This window comes from Periophthalmus magnuspinnatus, chromosome 1 (genome assembly GCF_009829125.3).
Source record: "Periophthalmus magnuspinnatus isolate fPerMag1 chromosome 1, fPerMag1.2.pri, whole genome shotgun sequence".
Lineage (NCBI taxonomy): Eukaryota > Metazoa > Chordata > Actinopteri > Gobiiformes > Gobiidae > Periophthalmus > Periophthalmus magnuspinnatus.
In genome coordinates, this window is record NC_047126.1 from 15,685,245 (window position 1) to 15,702,324 (window position 17,080).

The window sequence follows — 17,080 nt, forward strand, 5'->3', positions numbered from 1 at the left end:
CTTTTGTACAGTTGGTAAGTTCTTGTATTCTCCATTATGGTAATTGCGTTATTTTTGGCATAGAGTTACATTATTTAAACATTTTTAAAGGGAAGCAAAAATAATATGTAGTTTCCATACTAGAAAAAACATTTAAAACATCTACATTAAAATACAAGTGTCCATATAATTGTCACACAATCCTTTTTAAATATTGCTTGCTGATGCTACCTATCTGTTGACTGTTATGAGTTTCCTGTCAAAGCGCACTTCCGGACCTGAAAACCACTTCCTGATCTTGTGCTGTTTTCTCATGGCAAACACCTGCAGCAAATCTATGAGAAAGATCATCCACATTTTCTGACCTTTTAGCAATAATATAGGGACAAGAACTTTCAAAGGTAGGGTTAGTTAGAACTACAAAATCGTGATTTATAACATGACATAGGATTGGACAATAAACAAATAAATGCATGCCATACCTACATTGGGCTTGAGAAGATGACTGTTGACTATTGGATGTTAAGATTTCTACTGTTGCTTTGTCGATGGCGCCACCTGGTTGCAGAGATGCGGCACACAATTGAAAAATGTTGTAGTTGTAAGTAGAACCCATTTCCAGTAGAGGACACTAAACATATTCAGGAGGAACAGCTCTGATCCTTTATCAGAACAGTATAAGATGTTGGTTAACTCGCTATTATTGATTACAAGAAGACAAATGATATGGTTTATGAAGCCTAAAAATAATAATTATGCAAGTATAACTATTCAGTAAAGAAGACACTGAAAGATTCATGTGAAACAACTGTAAATATGGTCAGAGATGGTTTTGAATGGCCAACCTCGGGATTATTAAACATTTTTTCTTATTTTATTTTGCAATAACGTACTGTACTAGAAAATCTTCAACTTAACAATCAGAGAGACTTCCATTATGTTACTGGAGTTCCCTCTCTGTTTGACAGTTGACCCAGTACTCATAGTTCCACACTGTTAAACAGGCCCATATTATGCATTACATTGCATTTTGCTTTATCCTTCTAAACTCAATGTCCTGCCTGCCACTGTACACAATGTCAACAGCTCTGACCTTTTGAGCTAGTACTGTGATATTTGCTGGTACATCCTGTGATTATGAATATGGTTTATGCCTTTGTAAAGAGTTCACAATAGCCCACATGCTTCAGCGGTCAGTCAACAGTTAATGCTGGTGTGAACTGCAGCTCTGGGCTTTGAGACTCAATCGCCTTACTGCTATCATCCTCCTCCATCGCCACTAAGCACCTTATATAATTAGGAAGCAAGTGTGGTAACTAAGAACAACAATACTGGCCATGGAAAAGTGCAGGTATTTTTAAATGCAATAGATTGTAGGTGAAATATGTGATGACATATTGAGGGCAAATAATTTAGGGTTGTCAAAAGTATTATCCAGACATGGATAATGTTCAATTCCAATGTTCAAATCCAAACATTTTTTTATCCTGCACTCTTCTGTTTTAATGTTAATTTTATTATGATTATTTATGTTTTGATTTGTTTATATTGTGATTTTAATGTTTTTCTTATTCTGTAAATCACTTTGAATTACTTTGTGTATGAATAAACTTGCCTTTCCTTGCCTTACCTAATATTTATAAAACTATCAAAACTAGATACTCATTTTAACAAATATTGATACTGAAAATATCACATAAATAGGAAAATAGTGTCCTTTTTCTGGGTAGTTTTAGAAATGTCTTGATCTGTATCAGAACTAGAATAACACCACACGGTAATATTAAATAAAGTAATATTTTGTGTTGAGAATTACATTCTATTGCCCAGAAAAGTAATATTTTTTCATTATCATCATGGTATCAAATTCAGTATCAAACATTTTCTTTAGTGTTAAAATTATAAGGGTATTAAGAGCTAAATATTTGGTTTAATTTAAGAATTAATAATAAATGATGTGTGGTAATAATTGTCTGTACACTCCTGAAGATAGCCTATTTGTAATCTTGTCTTCTCGGCTGCATACTGAACTTTCTAGAATCCCAAAGGGAAATTTAAGCAAATTCCAAGCATTTTCAAAATATAAACAATTTAACCTTAAATCTAAATTGAAAAATAATGTTTTGAATGTTTAGTTTGTCTTTTTATGTTGACCACAGTGGATCATCTATCATCATCTAACCTCATATCGTCTGGGCCAACAATGATTGAATTTGTTGTTAATGTTCATGTAAAAGACATACTTCAAATGGTGACCTCAAGAAATATGTATGATGACATAACTTATAACAGTACTTATTCATTTACACAACTTTCTCTGAAATAGACCACTGCTTGTTTACAAAGCTCCTTTTACAAGTAAGTAATAAAATAGGCTATTGAATTCCCACAGCAGCATTGATTACCTGAGTCCTAATGGTCCCCGTCGGCTCCATTCACAAGCTCAGAGCTGAGGTCAGATCAGGCTGGACGTGCTTCAGTTCTGCAGGAAATATGGGTCACAACTGCTTAGTTTGACCTCATGCAAAAACATTTGATTTACCTTTAGCTTGGGTTAATTTAGCCCACTTAAGAGATTGGTATGTTTACTTTAAGGTTTGTACTGCTAATACAAATTTTATGTCATCTGGTAATGCAAGAACCACATCTTCTGTGATCTTGAGGATCAACAGCTCAATAGAACCTTGTCATCACTACAAGTATAAACAACATATGATGTGATACAAGATATGACTATAGCTATTTCCTGAGAACATCTTGCTTATCAGTACCGCCAAATACCCCAATCTCCCAATATCTTCAGATTGAAAATTACTTCTGCATGGCAGTCAAAATGTCTCAATTTCCAGATGACTTGAAACCTTTTCAACCATGAACCATTCATGGACGAATGAGAGATTACACCAACTCATTTCCACCTATGGGTCAGTTGTAGCACATTTAGAGAAGACAATTACAATCACAAAAAAATAGATATTAAAGTGACAGTCACTCTCATATTCACATGGGCAAAAACATTCTGTCAGCCATACAGTTAGTTTAAAATATTTCATAAACTGATCTCTAAGTGGACCTGAAAACCACTTCCTGTGCTGTTTTCTGATGGTAAACACCTGCAACAAATCTCTGAGAACATATGATGTACCATACATTCTCTGACCTGTTAGATATATTTTATAAACTCATCACTAAAACACTAAACTTAGGCTCAGGAGACGGTATTGTTGTTATGAGGCTGCTTCCTGTCTGAGACATAGGCTACATAATAAGCCTAGGTCTATAACTTGCAGGCCTAACAGGTTCACACCAGAGGTGATGGAGTGGGTGTTTTTTACTGTGAATGTCACATGATTCACATTCATGATTCACAGTGGGACTGCATTAAACCTTTAGTGAGCTGTGTAGTGAGAGGTATTGACTGAATGTCATCTTGAAATCACTAATCAGGTTTTTCCTGTAGCTGCGTATTTGCCATTCTATAAGCTGCGTTAGGCCTGATACTACTATACATATTTTATTAGTATTATGTAATTTATTTATTTTTATTTTATTTTTTTATTTTTATAAAGAATTCACAATAAAATATGATTTATCATGAGAATAGTTTGGCAGTTTGACTTACTGAAAAAGGAAAAAAAAAAGTTAAAATCATTTGTAGAGTAGAAACACATTCTCAAGAGGCTAATTCGTTAGGCTAGGCTAAAGCTAAATCCGCATTTGGCTAAAGCTAAGTCCGCATTTGTTTTAGTTTTTATTATTTAGAACTAGGTAAGACAAAATATTATGATGTGATTGTGCTAAACTGCTGGTATTTGTCTGCTTTGCTCATCCATCACTACTGTACCGTTTTGTCCTTCACAAAAGATAAGACAGGTGTGAACGGTGTCATGCCAGTCTCCACCGCGGCACTGCGCAGCTCCAGCACCACCGAGCCTGTGGAAAAACCCAAGCGAGCCTTCTCCAGGATTTAACCCGGGAGGAGGGGCATCAAGGAGGCATGACCAAGACGGGCGGGCAGGTCTACAGCACATACCGTCCTCCTCCACCAACACTCCGGCTTCGAGCAGGCGTACAGCAACAGCCAGAGTCGGAAACCTTACTGACAGATCTCGCAATGCTTTTATTATTTGATTTTTGACGGAGTGTTGCCTTTGAAGCTAACTCTGGCGACATGGGGAGCTCCAGTTAGCATCGAAGCTAACCAGCGCTAGCTCTTTCACCGGCGAACTGGAAAGCGACGAGGGAATGGCAAGACATCCCACAAAGGATCAATTAAAACGAAACAACAACTAAAAACCCCAAACCCAGGATTAGTCCGGTTTTGTTACTGTTCATTCACAAGTAAGGCAAGTTCTAGATCATATTAATTCACTGATGAACTCTAGTGCAAAGTTAGCTTGCGGTAGACGCGTTTCAGCAAGGCGTTGATGTTGAGTAACAGAGCTAAAGCCTCATAAAACGTCTTTAAAACCCCACAACATATTTATTTTTTCTTGTAGTACTGCTCGTATAAGCCACTTCTATCCCTTTCTAAAGTGTAAACAATTTGATCAGTGTCACAAGTCAAACAATTGTGTCTTTGATCTCTTGTCTCGCTTCAGTCAAAACACTGAGAAACGCACAGACCATAACAAGCATCTCCTAAACTCTTGCTGTTCTCATAATATTTTCCTTAATTACACAGTCTTAGCAACAGCGTAATAACTTGCTATGCCTAACTAATTGTGTCATTGTGTTGTTGTGACTCGCCTTTTCAGTTTTCAGATTTTAAAGCATGACGGTAATTATTATTGTGTGTAGATTGTGCTAGAAACGTGTTGTTTAAAGTGGATTATAGTGGCGACCTATCCATTGCCTTGGTATTATTAGTCTGCCTCCCTGATCCCTGTTTTAATTTAGTAGACTATAGGTAGTTCACATACTCCCTCCTTGTAGTAATATTCCCACCTAAACAATATGTAGCTTGCAATCAAATGTAAAGTCAGATTTTTGCAAATTTTAGTTGGCTTAGGGTAGGACATGTCTTATTTCAGTCTGTGAGTCATTGTGTTTTCATTTGGACAAGGGGTGTCCAATATTAAGCAGTAATGAATGTCTAATTTGTATATACTCTGATAACAATAACCAGATAATATTTTACTAATCTGATGATGATGATAATAATAATAATAATAATAATTGTGCCATACATGTCATCCTCATTGGGCTAAAATATGCCTACTATGTGAGTATATGTGCTAGTTTAGTTGTATCCCCAATAGTTTGCAGAGAAATGTCACTGCAGTAGTACTGTCTTTGATAAATGACTTAGGAATGCTGCATCCATTGATCTGTGGGAACTTGGGTCACTGCTCTAGAGACTTCCATCTGCAGTCCTTAACAATTCACTGGTCTTTTACTATATAAGGCATCCCTACATAACATACCGCTCTATATGTTCTTTTTATGCACACCTGCTGTCTATGAAGCATGCAGTCAGCCAATGCGCACAACCTCACACTTTGAATCCACACTGAGTCCCCGGCTGTGGGCCAGATGCATCTATCATACAGTAATGTTGGCAGGGAATGTGTTACAGAAATCCTGCCAAGAATGAGTAGTCCTTCAACTCACCTTGTCTGCTCCTAAATGGCATAGTTTACAAAAAGAGGTTTATTATTGTTTGATTGGATAATGTCAGATAAAAGCTTGTTTTTTGTTTGTTTGTTTTTTTGTTTTTTACATGGGGTGTACAACTGTTTGGACGTCATACATGCCTAAATGTGCTGTATATATGGTAGACCTAAAGCATTACATTCTGTACAGTTCAGTGTCTTGAAGGATTCATTTGCTCAAAGAGACCAACAGTATAAAAATATCTATCTTTTTAGTGGACTGATTTATGACTCAAGGTTTATATTACAAAATTGGTTTAGGTTAGTAATGAATTTGTACTCTACCTTTCTACCTCATTACACTGTGTTTTAAAAGAGTGTGTGCTGTTAAATGATTTGTAAGTAAGAAAGAAATAAAATTCACTAATCCCTTCACAGTTCATTGGGATTATTCAGTTCAGAAGGGATTATGTGTCCAAGATTTTGACTCATGACATTTATTTTACTAGCACATAGATACTATCTCTGGGACCTCAAGCCAATACTCATAGTACTGTGTATTAGAATCCAAACATTGGTCGCCAAGTTTAAAGACTTATATTTGGAACCTTCATTCTGACTTCTGCAAAGCTCCAGCTATGCTGAACATAGAAATAACTGAGATACAATTTCAAATCAGGGATGAGTTATAATTAATGTGCTGTTTTAATAATACAATAATATAAATCTAATGCATTATTATAAAATAAATACAAACAAACATTTACTAAATAGGGTAAATGGATAAAAATAAATAAGTATAACAAAACATCAAATTACAACTTGAATTTCTTTTTTACCTCTCTTATTACAGCGGTGCAATAATAACTTTATTATAATCCATGTTAAAACATATATTTTACTGTCCTCAGGTTGTTGGAGTCAGCATTCCCCCCACCATGGTGCAGAAATACCAGTCACCTGTGCGGGTGTACAAGTACCCCTTCGAGCTGGTGATGGCGGTGAGTCTTTTAATCTGTCATTTTAGCCTGGGGTTTGTAAAGCTTATAAATATTGCATTGTATAGATGTGGTGTTATGTAATACTGTACGGAGGTGGGCGCATTCCAGAGGTCACCCTCAGCAGGCAGGCATCGAATCACATTGAGCACACACCTTTTCCATGCAGTTTGTAAATGGCTTCAAGAAATGATGTAGGCAAAGCTATGGGCTCACACACTGTTTGCATTGACCTCAGCTTGTTTGAGTTTAGTGTTTGTGTGTTTTAGTAAATGTGCGCAAGCATGATGAATCGCAAGCAAACCAAAATCACTTATGAAGAAGGCATTTAGGCAATATATATAGGGTCATAGTATGTATAAAACCTGCTCACCTTGATATTTATACCTCCACAAACATTATAATTTAAATCTCTAAAATGTTAATGGAATCCTATGTCAACTGCATACAAAGAGTCAAGTTTTTCATTAAATGCTTTCAATGTCTGTGTAATCCCTCAGTTTTGCTTTCTTATAATACATTTTTTTGGCTAAAAAGTTACACAGTAAAGCTTTAAAAAACAAACAAGCAACAACATGCACTTTATTATTAATATTTCCTTAACATTGTTCAGTCCTACTATAGACAATATCAAGCATGACTTTTCATTGCACCAAAGAGAGGATTTTTGGAGCAAAGCAATTAGGCAATAATCAGGCCAGAACATCTTTGTGGCAGCAAAGCAGTTCATTTCTAAAAGTGTTCTGACACGTTTCTGGCTTCATCACTAAATTGCACCACCCTGATGATATTGGATTGTAATTTTGAATTGCATTGCCCTAGATCCAAGTTTCAAAACGTTCAACAAATGCCAAACCTGCATAAACGAATAATGAAGTTAAAAAGGCAACATTTTTCTGACTTATAAACATAGATAACTAGTGACATGGGCATGTTGTGGTTCTGCCTGGAATATTCCACAGAGAAATGGGCTCCCTACCAGTGTCTTGCTTAAGTAAAATCATGGATGTCCAGTAACTTTCTACAAATTAATGACAGAAAGTCTGAGGTGATTTTGGTGTTTTTGGCCCCAATACTGATGGCTTAATTGGAGCCCTGGACCCCCTGCCTGCAAATTTGCACAGTTCAGTGAAAAACCTTGGTGTTCTCATTGATTCAAATTTAAATTTTTAAACAGATCTCAACACGGTGAAAGGCAGCCATTTCCAACTTTGAGCCATTGCAAAATGAAAATAAATTTTATCTCCAAAAAATCTAGAAATTGTAACCCATGCTTTTATTACTATTTTGGACTGCCACAGTCTTCATTGAATAGACTCCAGATGGTTTGAAATGCAGCCTCAAGGTTTGTGATTTTATACTTCTACTCTTTGTTTTTAAAGCACTTCGTGGCACTCTGCCAGCATACATCACAGGTCTGCTAACACCCTACACTAGCTCAGGCTCTCTCAGGTCAAACTCAGCACGTCCTCTCTGTCCCTGATACTCGCCTCAATAACAGATGAGAATGCACTTTGTAGTGCACTCACATGCACATTAGGACCTTTTTAAATGTCTCCTAAAGTCCCACTTTTTTAATATGGCTTTTAACTCAGACTAAATTAATGAAATTGATCTATTTATGTGTGTAAATTGTATATAATTGTATATAATTTCTTGCCTAGTATGTGTCTATTGTTGATAAATTGGATTGACTTGGCTTGACACAGTATCACTTTAAACTTCTATCTATAACCATGAAGACATGCAAGTGATGCCACCAGGCCAAGTTACAGCTCATATCTGTGGTGTGTAGACCTCATTCACAGTAAGAACAAATGTTTTTCAAGGAATTTCATTAATAAAACCTCTGTAGATATGCCAGGCAAAGCAATAACATCTCCATGGAGTCAAGCAGGTGGAAGACCTGCCCCCAGAAAAGCTACGTAGTGCATCTTTAATCAGATTCCTTGAGCAGGAGCGAAGGCTGTACCTGTAGCTAACACTGTTTTTATGTAAAATCTATGTTTCCCTCTGGAATGTAGCGAAAGTGCATTTGCCATGTTAAATATTTAGTGTTTTAGCTGTTAGCAAAAAGCTGTCGGCCTTAGGATTCTCAGTCACTTTAAGAAAGGTCTGGACTAAGAGCAGAGATTGTAGATTTTCCTGTGTGCCTCAGCCTATGCTAAGGCTTTTTAAATGCCTTATTTCCTCCTTCTTATACATAGTTTGCATAGTTTAGTGGCATACGCTTTCAAGATGCAATCTTTTTTCTGGGATGAAAAATAGGACAGAGTGGTGAAAAATAGGACTGCTGCCATGGCAAGTAACAATTTAAAATAAAATATTATATTGTTTGAATGGTGAAAAGTTCTCAACATGCCACATAAAACCAAAAGCTGAACCAAAAACGAATGCAAAGTCGTTTTGTTTTGAATTTAACTAGAACCCTGAAGTGCTTGTTCCTCAAAATAATTCAGCTGTGCACTGTCAGCATCTAATTAGAAACCATTTTATTGTGCAATAATCAGGAAGTGCATGGTTAGCATGCTAGTTGTTATTAGCGTTAACAGGATGGCAAAACTCCACTCTGAAAGTAATGAATGAAAAGTGCTTATGAACTCATTGCATTGTTCATTGGAAAGTGACAAATACCCACTGCAAACTGTTAAAAATTTCACATTTTTAAGAAATCAGGTACAGTGCCTTTTTAAGGGAAAGGCAAAAATACATTTTTAGCATTTTCTATTTGCATTTCACATCCAAGAGGTGAACTGGCACACCTTTTTTAGTTAATGATGTGTTTAAGCCACCACATTTAACTCAGGTGCTGCTTTCTTTAAATGGAAATGGCCTTTCCTAACCAGGCAGCTACCAGGATGTGGGAACAGTAAATCTCCTTAGCTCTGGCTGGTAGCACGTGGCTAACACATGGCTATAAATAGGGAGTTGGTACCTCCACCTGGGTCTAAACGAGGAGCTCCGGGCTGGGGACAGTAATGGGAGAGAGAGGCATGATTTGTGAGCTGGAGGTGACCCAGCTCTGTTTAAATGAGACTCTTCTGCTGTAGCCTTGGGTGGTTCACAAACTAGGACAGAGTTCGATAAGGTTCATGGTAGAAATGGTTCTCTGCTCAATGACAAATGTTCCTCCTTGGTTTCAATGTTTTCTTATTCATATAGACTGTATTGCCCCCTTCAGTTGTTTAAAACAACTTGCCATAGCTGTTTTGTAGTATCATAAAGAACAGTATACACCTCAAAATTGTACAAAAGAAAATTATAAAGATAAAGAACATATGTGAAGCTAGTCTGAACAACATCTATGGTAAACATTGTGATTTGCAAAGTTGTCTTTTCTGAAGCATCTTTTGTACTTGTACACATTTTGGTCCAGGGGATTTGACAGTATCTGTGTCAGAGCTTGTTTTTAATCCCGACTGTTCTGGTAACTTCTCTCTGCAGTCAGTGTTTTCCACACACTGCAGAGTCGACCTAATGGTGCGTCACAGAAGATGCTGCTGTTTTTTCATACATTCACACAGTAATATTGTGTAAAACAGCAATTTTTTAAGGTACTATAGATTGATAGTAAATGCCTACATAAACACTAATCAAGTAACAGGGTTTGTTTGGAAACAATGCAATGTTAAACACAGATCAAAAGCTGAGAATGCAACAATTCTTTATCAGTGAGAGAAAACCTACTCAAGTTCATGGCGCACATTCTGTTTGATTTATGTGCAAGTTGTTATTGAATACATTTTTTTTTTATTTCTGTTATACATTTTATTTATTAGCCGTTTGTGTTGAAATAGTTTTGACATACGATGCATTAACCATAAACTGCTCAACGTTGTTTGTGCCTGCAGCAGATATGTGAAATATTTCTCCCAGCATCTCAACCTGACTTATAGCCTCCGCTGCCTTTGCTCTAGAGGATTATGTTTGACAGTTTGCACTGAGGAATTTGGTGCTGTCTCTCCCTTTTGAATTTGCCTTCTTGACACACCTGTTTAATTTATGTAACAAGGATTAGGAACAACGTATATATATATATATATATATATATATATATATATATATATATATATATATATATATATATATATATATATCCATATCCATATCCATATCCATATCCATAAATCACTCAACACGCCGACAGGTACTTGTACATGTACCCACATCTGAAAGCGGTATTCCTGGTATGTTGACAGCTCCTCGGAATATTTTACACTTGGAGTTTTACGGTTGAATTTTGGAACCAACCTGTCAACAGTTTAAGAAGATTTAAGAAGAATATCTCACATACCATAATTTGTTTTTGTACTGTTTAGGAATAACACAACAGACTGCCGAAATTAAGTTAACAAGACCAGACATGATTCTCAATTAAAGATGCCTGCTCAACGTCCTTCTGTGTGATTTGTAGCACTGCTGTAAAGGGATAGCTTGTCTTTTAAAAGCAATGAGTAGGTTTGGAAGAAGTGAAAACCACACCGCAGCAGTTCTCAGTATTGACTTGAAACTTGTATAGATCATGACCACCAGATTGGCACCGCCGGACCCACCCCTTTTCTTTCCTTCCTCTTGTTATTATCAATGTGTCAAATAACATAACAGCTTTGCTTGTAGTGGCCAATTGAAAGGGGCAAAATTGCAACATTTAAGCTTACTTTTTGGTCTAGTTGGATAAAACTCTAAGGACCTTTATCACTAACGCTTTGAGTATTTCATATATCACAGACAAATGATTTCTTTAGTATTATAATATTTTATTTGGATACAATATTTTCTTGATGATGATGATATTGTCTTGATAAACTTATTAGTTCCGTTTTTAGACCTAGTTAAGTCCAAAGTGGGTCTAGTACTGGTGGTATTTGAAAAACCTAACATTAAAGATGCACCATGTAACTTTTTTGATGTCTGCCATTGATTGTCTTTATGGAGATGCTGTTGCCTGGTTTGTTCCATGACATTAAACTTGTCTATTTTGCATTAATTCAATTACAGGTGTTTTTATTGCAAAAATGCACTGAAAAACATGCATTCTACTATGAATGGTGTGACCTCTCCACAGATCTGACTTGGTGGACTACTGACAGAAAAGTTCTAGTGCAGCTTTAACATGCCTGGTGTAAAATGTCTGAAAACGACTACCATGAATCATCACATTCTAAAAACTGAAAATAACCAAGACACGGCAGCCCTCAGCCTCTGCATTCCCTGGAGTTTATTGCAATAACAGGAAATGTATTTTATTCTGTTGTTGCTGTTATCGCAGTGGGGTCCTCTCAGAAGCACTGGTCCTTCCTCGGGGGGCCGCTGTGGAATGTCAAACAACACTGAAGTCCTGTGGCTGCTGTGTCAGACTATAAGGGACAGCTCTCACTAACCAAAAGTGACAGGAGGCGAAGTCAGTGATGAAAGACAATACACACAATTTGTATTCTGCCTGCAATGCGATACACAGCTGCAAAGAGTGTTTAAGAGTCATATTGTCCCCCAACACACTCCATTTAAATGTAGGTCTATAGATGATCCACAAGGACAAGAGTTCCCTCCATGGAAAAGTACTTGCTGTGCCTTGGACATTGTGCCAAGTTCACACTCAAAATGTAGTGCTTTAGTTATCAACCAGTATTTAGTTACTAATTATTAAGAAGTTGTTTTATTCGGATCATAAGGATTTATATGTACAACAGTAAAAAAGAGAAAGCATGGAGTGAGTTAGCTGGAATTTTTGGAGTCACTGAACAATTTAATCTGCCTTTTCTCTTATAAAGATGGTGTTTGTACTTCTCTGAATACATAGTTGCGTTACTTGCTAATTTTGAGAGCTTTTGCCAGTTAATTGATGCATAGGGCATCTCTAGTTGACCAAGATTTTTTTCCGACAGCCTTAGAAAATAAAAAACTGACTTAATTTTATCTGTAAGTTTTCTACTCTTCAAGGAACTTTCAAAGTGGGTGAGCCACTGTTTATACGCCTTGCTAACTATTAAGAAAAGTCTAGTTCCGGTAACTAACAAGGAAATGGAGCCAGAGTTTAGAAACGTGACCGCTCTCGCTAAAGCTAAAAGAGGAAGAAATGTCGTTGACATTGCAACACTGTTCAGAAGTGTTTGAGATTCTCTGCATTTTACTGTTTGTTTTTCAGGGGTCACTAAGGATGAAAAGTGAAAAGTTTGAAATACAGGTTCCTAGGAAATTGCACTTGAAGTCCAAAGAACAGCTGCATGTTCTTCACGGTTCATGTGGGAATTACCAAGTGACTGTTAAAATTTCCAGTATTTTAGATTTTCTGGAAAAAACTACAGACTACAGATCAAAGTGGCCTCAAATGCTGAAGAATGATTTTAATAGCCTGAACAACTAACACATCTGCATTGGCCAAATGAAACATGTAACATTTCCGTTTTTAATTGAAAAGATGGTGAAACTCACTATGTGGGATAACTAGGCATAAGAAATGAATCTCTGAATGATTATTGAGATTCAGTCATTTCTAAAAGTTAATGATGATCTTGAAATTTTAAATGAAAGGTCTACAGCCAACCCAGTCCAGTCATTTAAAGCATGTGGATTGGAGTTCAAATGTTGGAACAAAAAACCCAAAACGAAATCAAATGGAAAATTGAGATCAATCAGTGGGAGGATGAAAACATCATTTCTTTTTGGGGGGATATCATAACACTCAGCCCTCGAAAAAAGGAATTTTAAACCAAATAAATAAATAAATAGTACCCACTGTTTTCTGGTAATTCTCAGTCTTCTATTCATACTCTACATTGTTCAGATTAAATAGTTAATTAAAAGAATGTTCCTTGAGAGAACTTGAGAGATCATTCTTTTCCTGAAGTTATTGTTTCCACATATTGCTCCAGTTCTCCTCCGCTAAAAACTTAAGTAGGTCATCGCTGGCACGTTCTGACTCCCTGCCCGTCCTACATATTCTATTGTGTTGTATCGTGTTGTATTGTTCTATGGAACTTTTTTATTGCGGAGGCTGTAGTTCTAAACTTGGCTGATCCTGTGGAGATGGCCCTCTCCTGTGTGCTGACCCACTTTGGGACAGGTCGTGTTCAGGGTTTTGGAGCCAAGCGTTTTTGGCGCAGTAGCATCCTCCTGGGCTCTGTTCCTGTGCTGTGATTCGTCTGTGAACTGCCTGCTGTTCAGCTTTTGCCTTTATCACTTCATGTTTATTAGATCTCAAAGCTTGCTTCCTTACACTCCTTGATATAATTTAAGAAAAGATCAGAAATGGCATTTCATCTGTTTTCTAGTTGTTTAATTTTGGTGGCTGGTTTATAATGATGTGACATAAATAGAGGTAATTCAATTATGTTAACAATTATATCAACAGGGTTAATTTGTGCAGTGGTTATGATTAGACTTTTATAAATAAATGACAACACCTCATCCTTTTGTTAAATGAATGTTTAAACTGTAAGAACAATGTGGTCATTGTGTGAAAATTATCTCTGCATTTTGGAATTGGAATTTTTAACATTTATAACAAAGGTAGAGATATTTGTTTTTGTATTTGGGTGCTTTTTTTCAGTATTTTTATAGAAACTGCCACTACACTAAATTAAATTCATAATTAGAAAACCTGTCATATGCACTTTTATGTAATTATTTAGGAGTGAACAGAACCAGCCATATAGTCCCCTTTGAGTTTAGGTTTAGTTTACGCTGATAAATTGCTAATTTTGTTCCTTTTTAAAGCGCTTTGCTTCCAAATTTGCACCCCCTGCCATTTTCATTCAGGTCCTGTTCCTCTCTTGTGAATGGATCCATCCTGCTTCCCCTCTTTAATTCATGCTCTGTTCAGTGCCAAACCCCAATGAAGAGTTATGGCCCACTTTGGAGAGGGGGAGGGAGGAGAAGAGGGAGGGAGAGCTTATCAGAGACTGCTTGCTGCATGGTGCTGCATAAAAAAAAAAAAAAATCACTGTAGCTTCGTCATGTGACTTTCCACTGTCCAATTAGAGCACTCCACAGCCGCTTTCATTCACGGACAGTCAGGAGGCTCATTCACCCTTTCTCTCTGCTGCAAGGTCGGGATGCTGCAACCGCGGGGCCCCTCCCCCAACCAGCTCCCCGCTCCCCACACTTTGGGCACAGATGAATGCACTTCCACAATGACCCTGGCTCACTTAACTCTGCATCATCTACACTGTACATTATGGTACAGTGAGTCATGGCTATGCGGCAGTGGTGAGGTGTGGTAAATGGACATTCGGTTTACGTAAAGACGCCTCTCCTGACGCTAAACAATCATGCTAATTAGCTTGATGACACAGAGTTTTTAATGATATCAATCAAGAACAGAAGGAATATGATCTGTGCTATTGCCATTTATACTAAGTTTGGTCTGTCTATGGCCAAAGTGCAGTTTGTCTGGTCCCTTTGGCATCTAGATGTCAATGCAAAACCATTAAAGACACACTTTTGCCCATACAAATCCAGACATTTAAAATAAGAGATAAGAAGAAAACATCTATTGAATTTTTTCCATGTTTTGTAGTTTTTAATAGCATAATAAAGCTGGTAAAAAAGGGAGAGACGAGAAAGAGAGATGCACCAATAAGTATAATAAAAAAAAACAAAATGAAAAACAATAGTCTTTCCAAGTACCAAAATTACACAGTTTTGTAAAATTCCAATTATTTTTAAATTGCAGAACTTTATATACGTTAGATTACCCAATTAGAGACCTTGTGCAGCCTTTGCTATAGAAAAATAACTGACTTTTCCTCACTGTTTTTGAGATTGATTTTGTTCCAATTCAAGGCATCCCACTGAGATGTTCCCTTTCCCAGTCTAATGCATCACAGTTAATTCAATAATAGAAGTCGGTGAGATCAGATCATGTACTTTGCCAGCAGACGGCAGCCATTTTCATTTTTACCACAAAGCAACTTGTATCAACAATTCATTTCCTGAACAGTGTTGACTTTTTTGTATTCGATTATATCTCTATCATGATTTTGTAACATGAAATTTCCTTGATGCTTTATCTCAGTTTTGCTGTATAGTAATAGACCTCACAGGGCTGGCGACATCAAAGAGATCAAATTTTTTCTCCTCATATTGTTACAGATACTTCATTTGATTGCGTTGCTCTCAATATTCATTTTCTCAACATAAACAATACAGATTTGTAATTATTGCCATTTAGCAATGGGACTTTCGGCTCTTTTATAGGTTCTTCCGGATCTATTCATTTTAAAGAGCCGTTCGAAAGAATGTCTCTTTTAATATTCATTTATATGACAGGAGCAAATGTTAGAACTAATTTTATCTACAAACTAATCAGAGAGATGTGACCAAGATTTTATTAAAATGGTTCGAACACAGTGAGAGTATGTTATGTTAGTACAATGCTAAATCTCTCACTTGTGTCACCTGCTCTGCTTATATACTGATTCTTGTGTTGATTTAGCGTACAACTTAATATTTGATTTAATAGTACAAAAAAATATTTGGTTCTTTTAAAAAATTAGATCCAGTTCCAACCATTCACCTTAAAGTCTTAAAATGTTCATATTAACCCGCTCTACATGATCCTCATATTTTTTATTTTGCTATTGTGTCAGTAAATCAAGATATGAACATTAATAACAGACGAATCAGGTGCCTACTTTTCTCGCGAGGTCGCTCCCACTAGCGTTAGTAACAGTTTTGACAGCGTTGCTAAGCTCCTGCTCTCTGCTAAACCAGTGGTGTGTTACCTTCATCCTTGCTCTGGATTGGCTCTTTGGTTGCTATGATACTCGCAGTCAGAATTCCGGATAAGGAACTCGACTGCAAATTCACCTCGACAAGCTTCATTTGACTGGAGCCGAAGTCCATGGGTTACGTCACACTCCCTTAGTCCACTTCTCTATACAGTCCATAATCAAGCTTCAGAGCCGCCTCTCCGAGTCACCAAATACGTTTCTTTTTTCACACGTTGGACACATTTATGTTGAGCGTTATACTGGCAAGAATGCACATAGTTTAAAATTTCTTCTCCTGACTTGATGTTTTTTTTGATAGGCAGCAGATGGTGTTTTTGAGTGTAAGCATGTTATGAAACCCACTCACTAACTTAACCATGCTGCATACAGTACACTACACAACCGAGCAGTTTAGTGTTTTTTATGCCTCAACAAATATGCAGGACGTTATGTAAGATTGTGGACATTTTATTGTCAGCTGGTTACATTACAAAGCCCACTGCAAAGCGATTGTGAGATTGCGGGCTGAAGATGTGGGTGCTGAGGCATGCACTTAAAAAGCTCTATTGTTGTAAGTCTTCAATTACCAGCTTGTTCTATACCGCCTCAGACCGGTCCACACCTATGGCCAAGAACAGCACTAGACTTCACGAACATTTATGTAGGAGCAAAGTCACACCTTTTTGAATTCCCCTTGTTGCCATGATTCACAATGTCGCAAGAAAACACATACGAAAAGATCTTTTTTATAGCAAGCGTGATTAAATCAATGTCAAAAAGGCCCGTCATGTTAATT

The 17,080-nt window shown here is 36.9% G+C and overlaps 1 protein-coding gene across 4 annotated transcripts in view; it reads left to right on the forward strand.

The window, feature by feature from the left end:
• Positions 1 to 4,017: 4,017 nt before the first annotated feature.
• Positions 4,018 to 17,080, forward strand: part of si:dkey-237i9.1 (SEC14-like protein 1) — a 34,045-nt gene continuing 20,982 nt past the window's right edge. Inside the window, exons 1-2 of one of the 4 annotated variants that reach the window (XM_055225338.1) lie at positions 4,018 to 4,329; positions 6,485 to 6,574. In XM_055225338.1, the coding sequence (XP_055081313.1) occupies positions 6,512 to 6,574 (63 nt within the window). In that variant the 5' untranslated portion in view covers positions 4,018 to 4,329; positions 6,485 to 6,511. The remainder of the gene's footprint in view (positions 4,330 to 6,484; positions 6,575 to 17,080) is intronic. The other 3 variants (XM_055225339.1, XM_033966856.2, XM_033966864.2) reach the window with 3 other exon arrangements.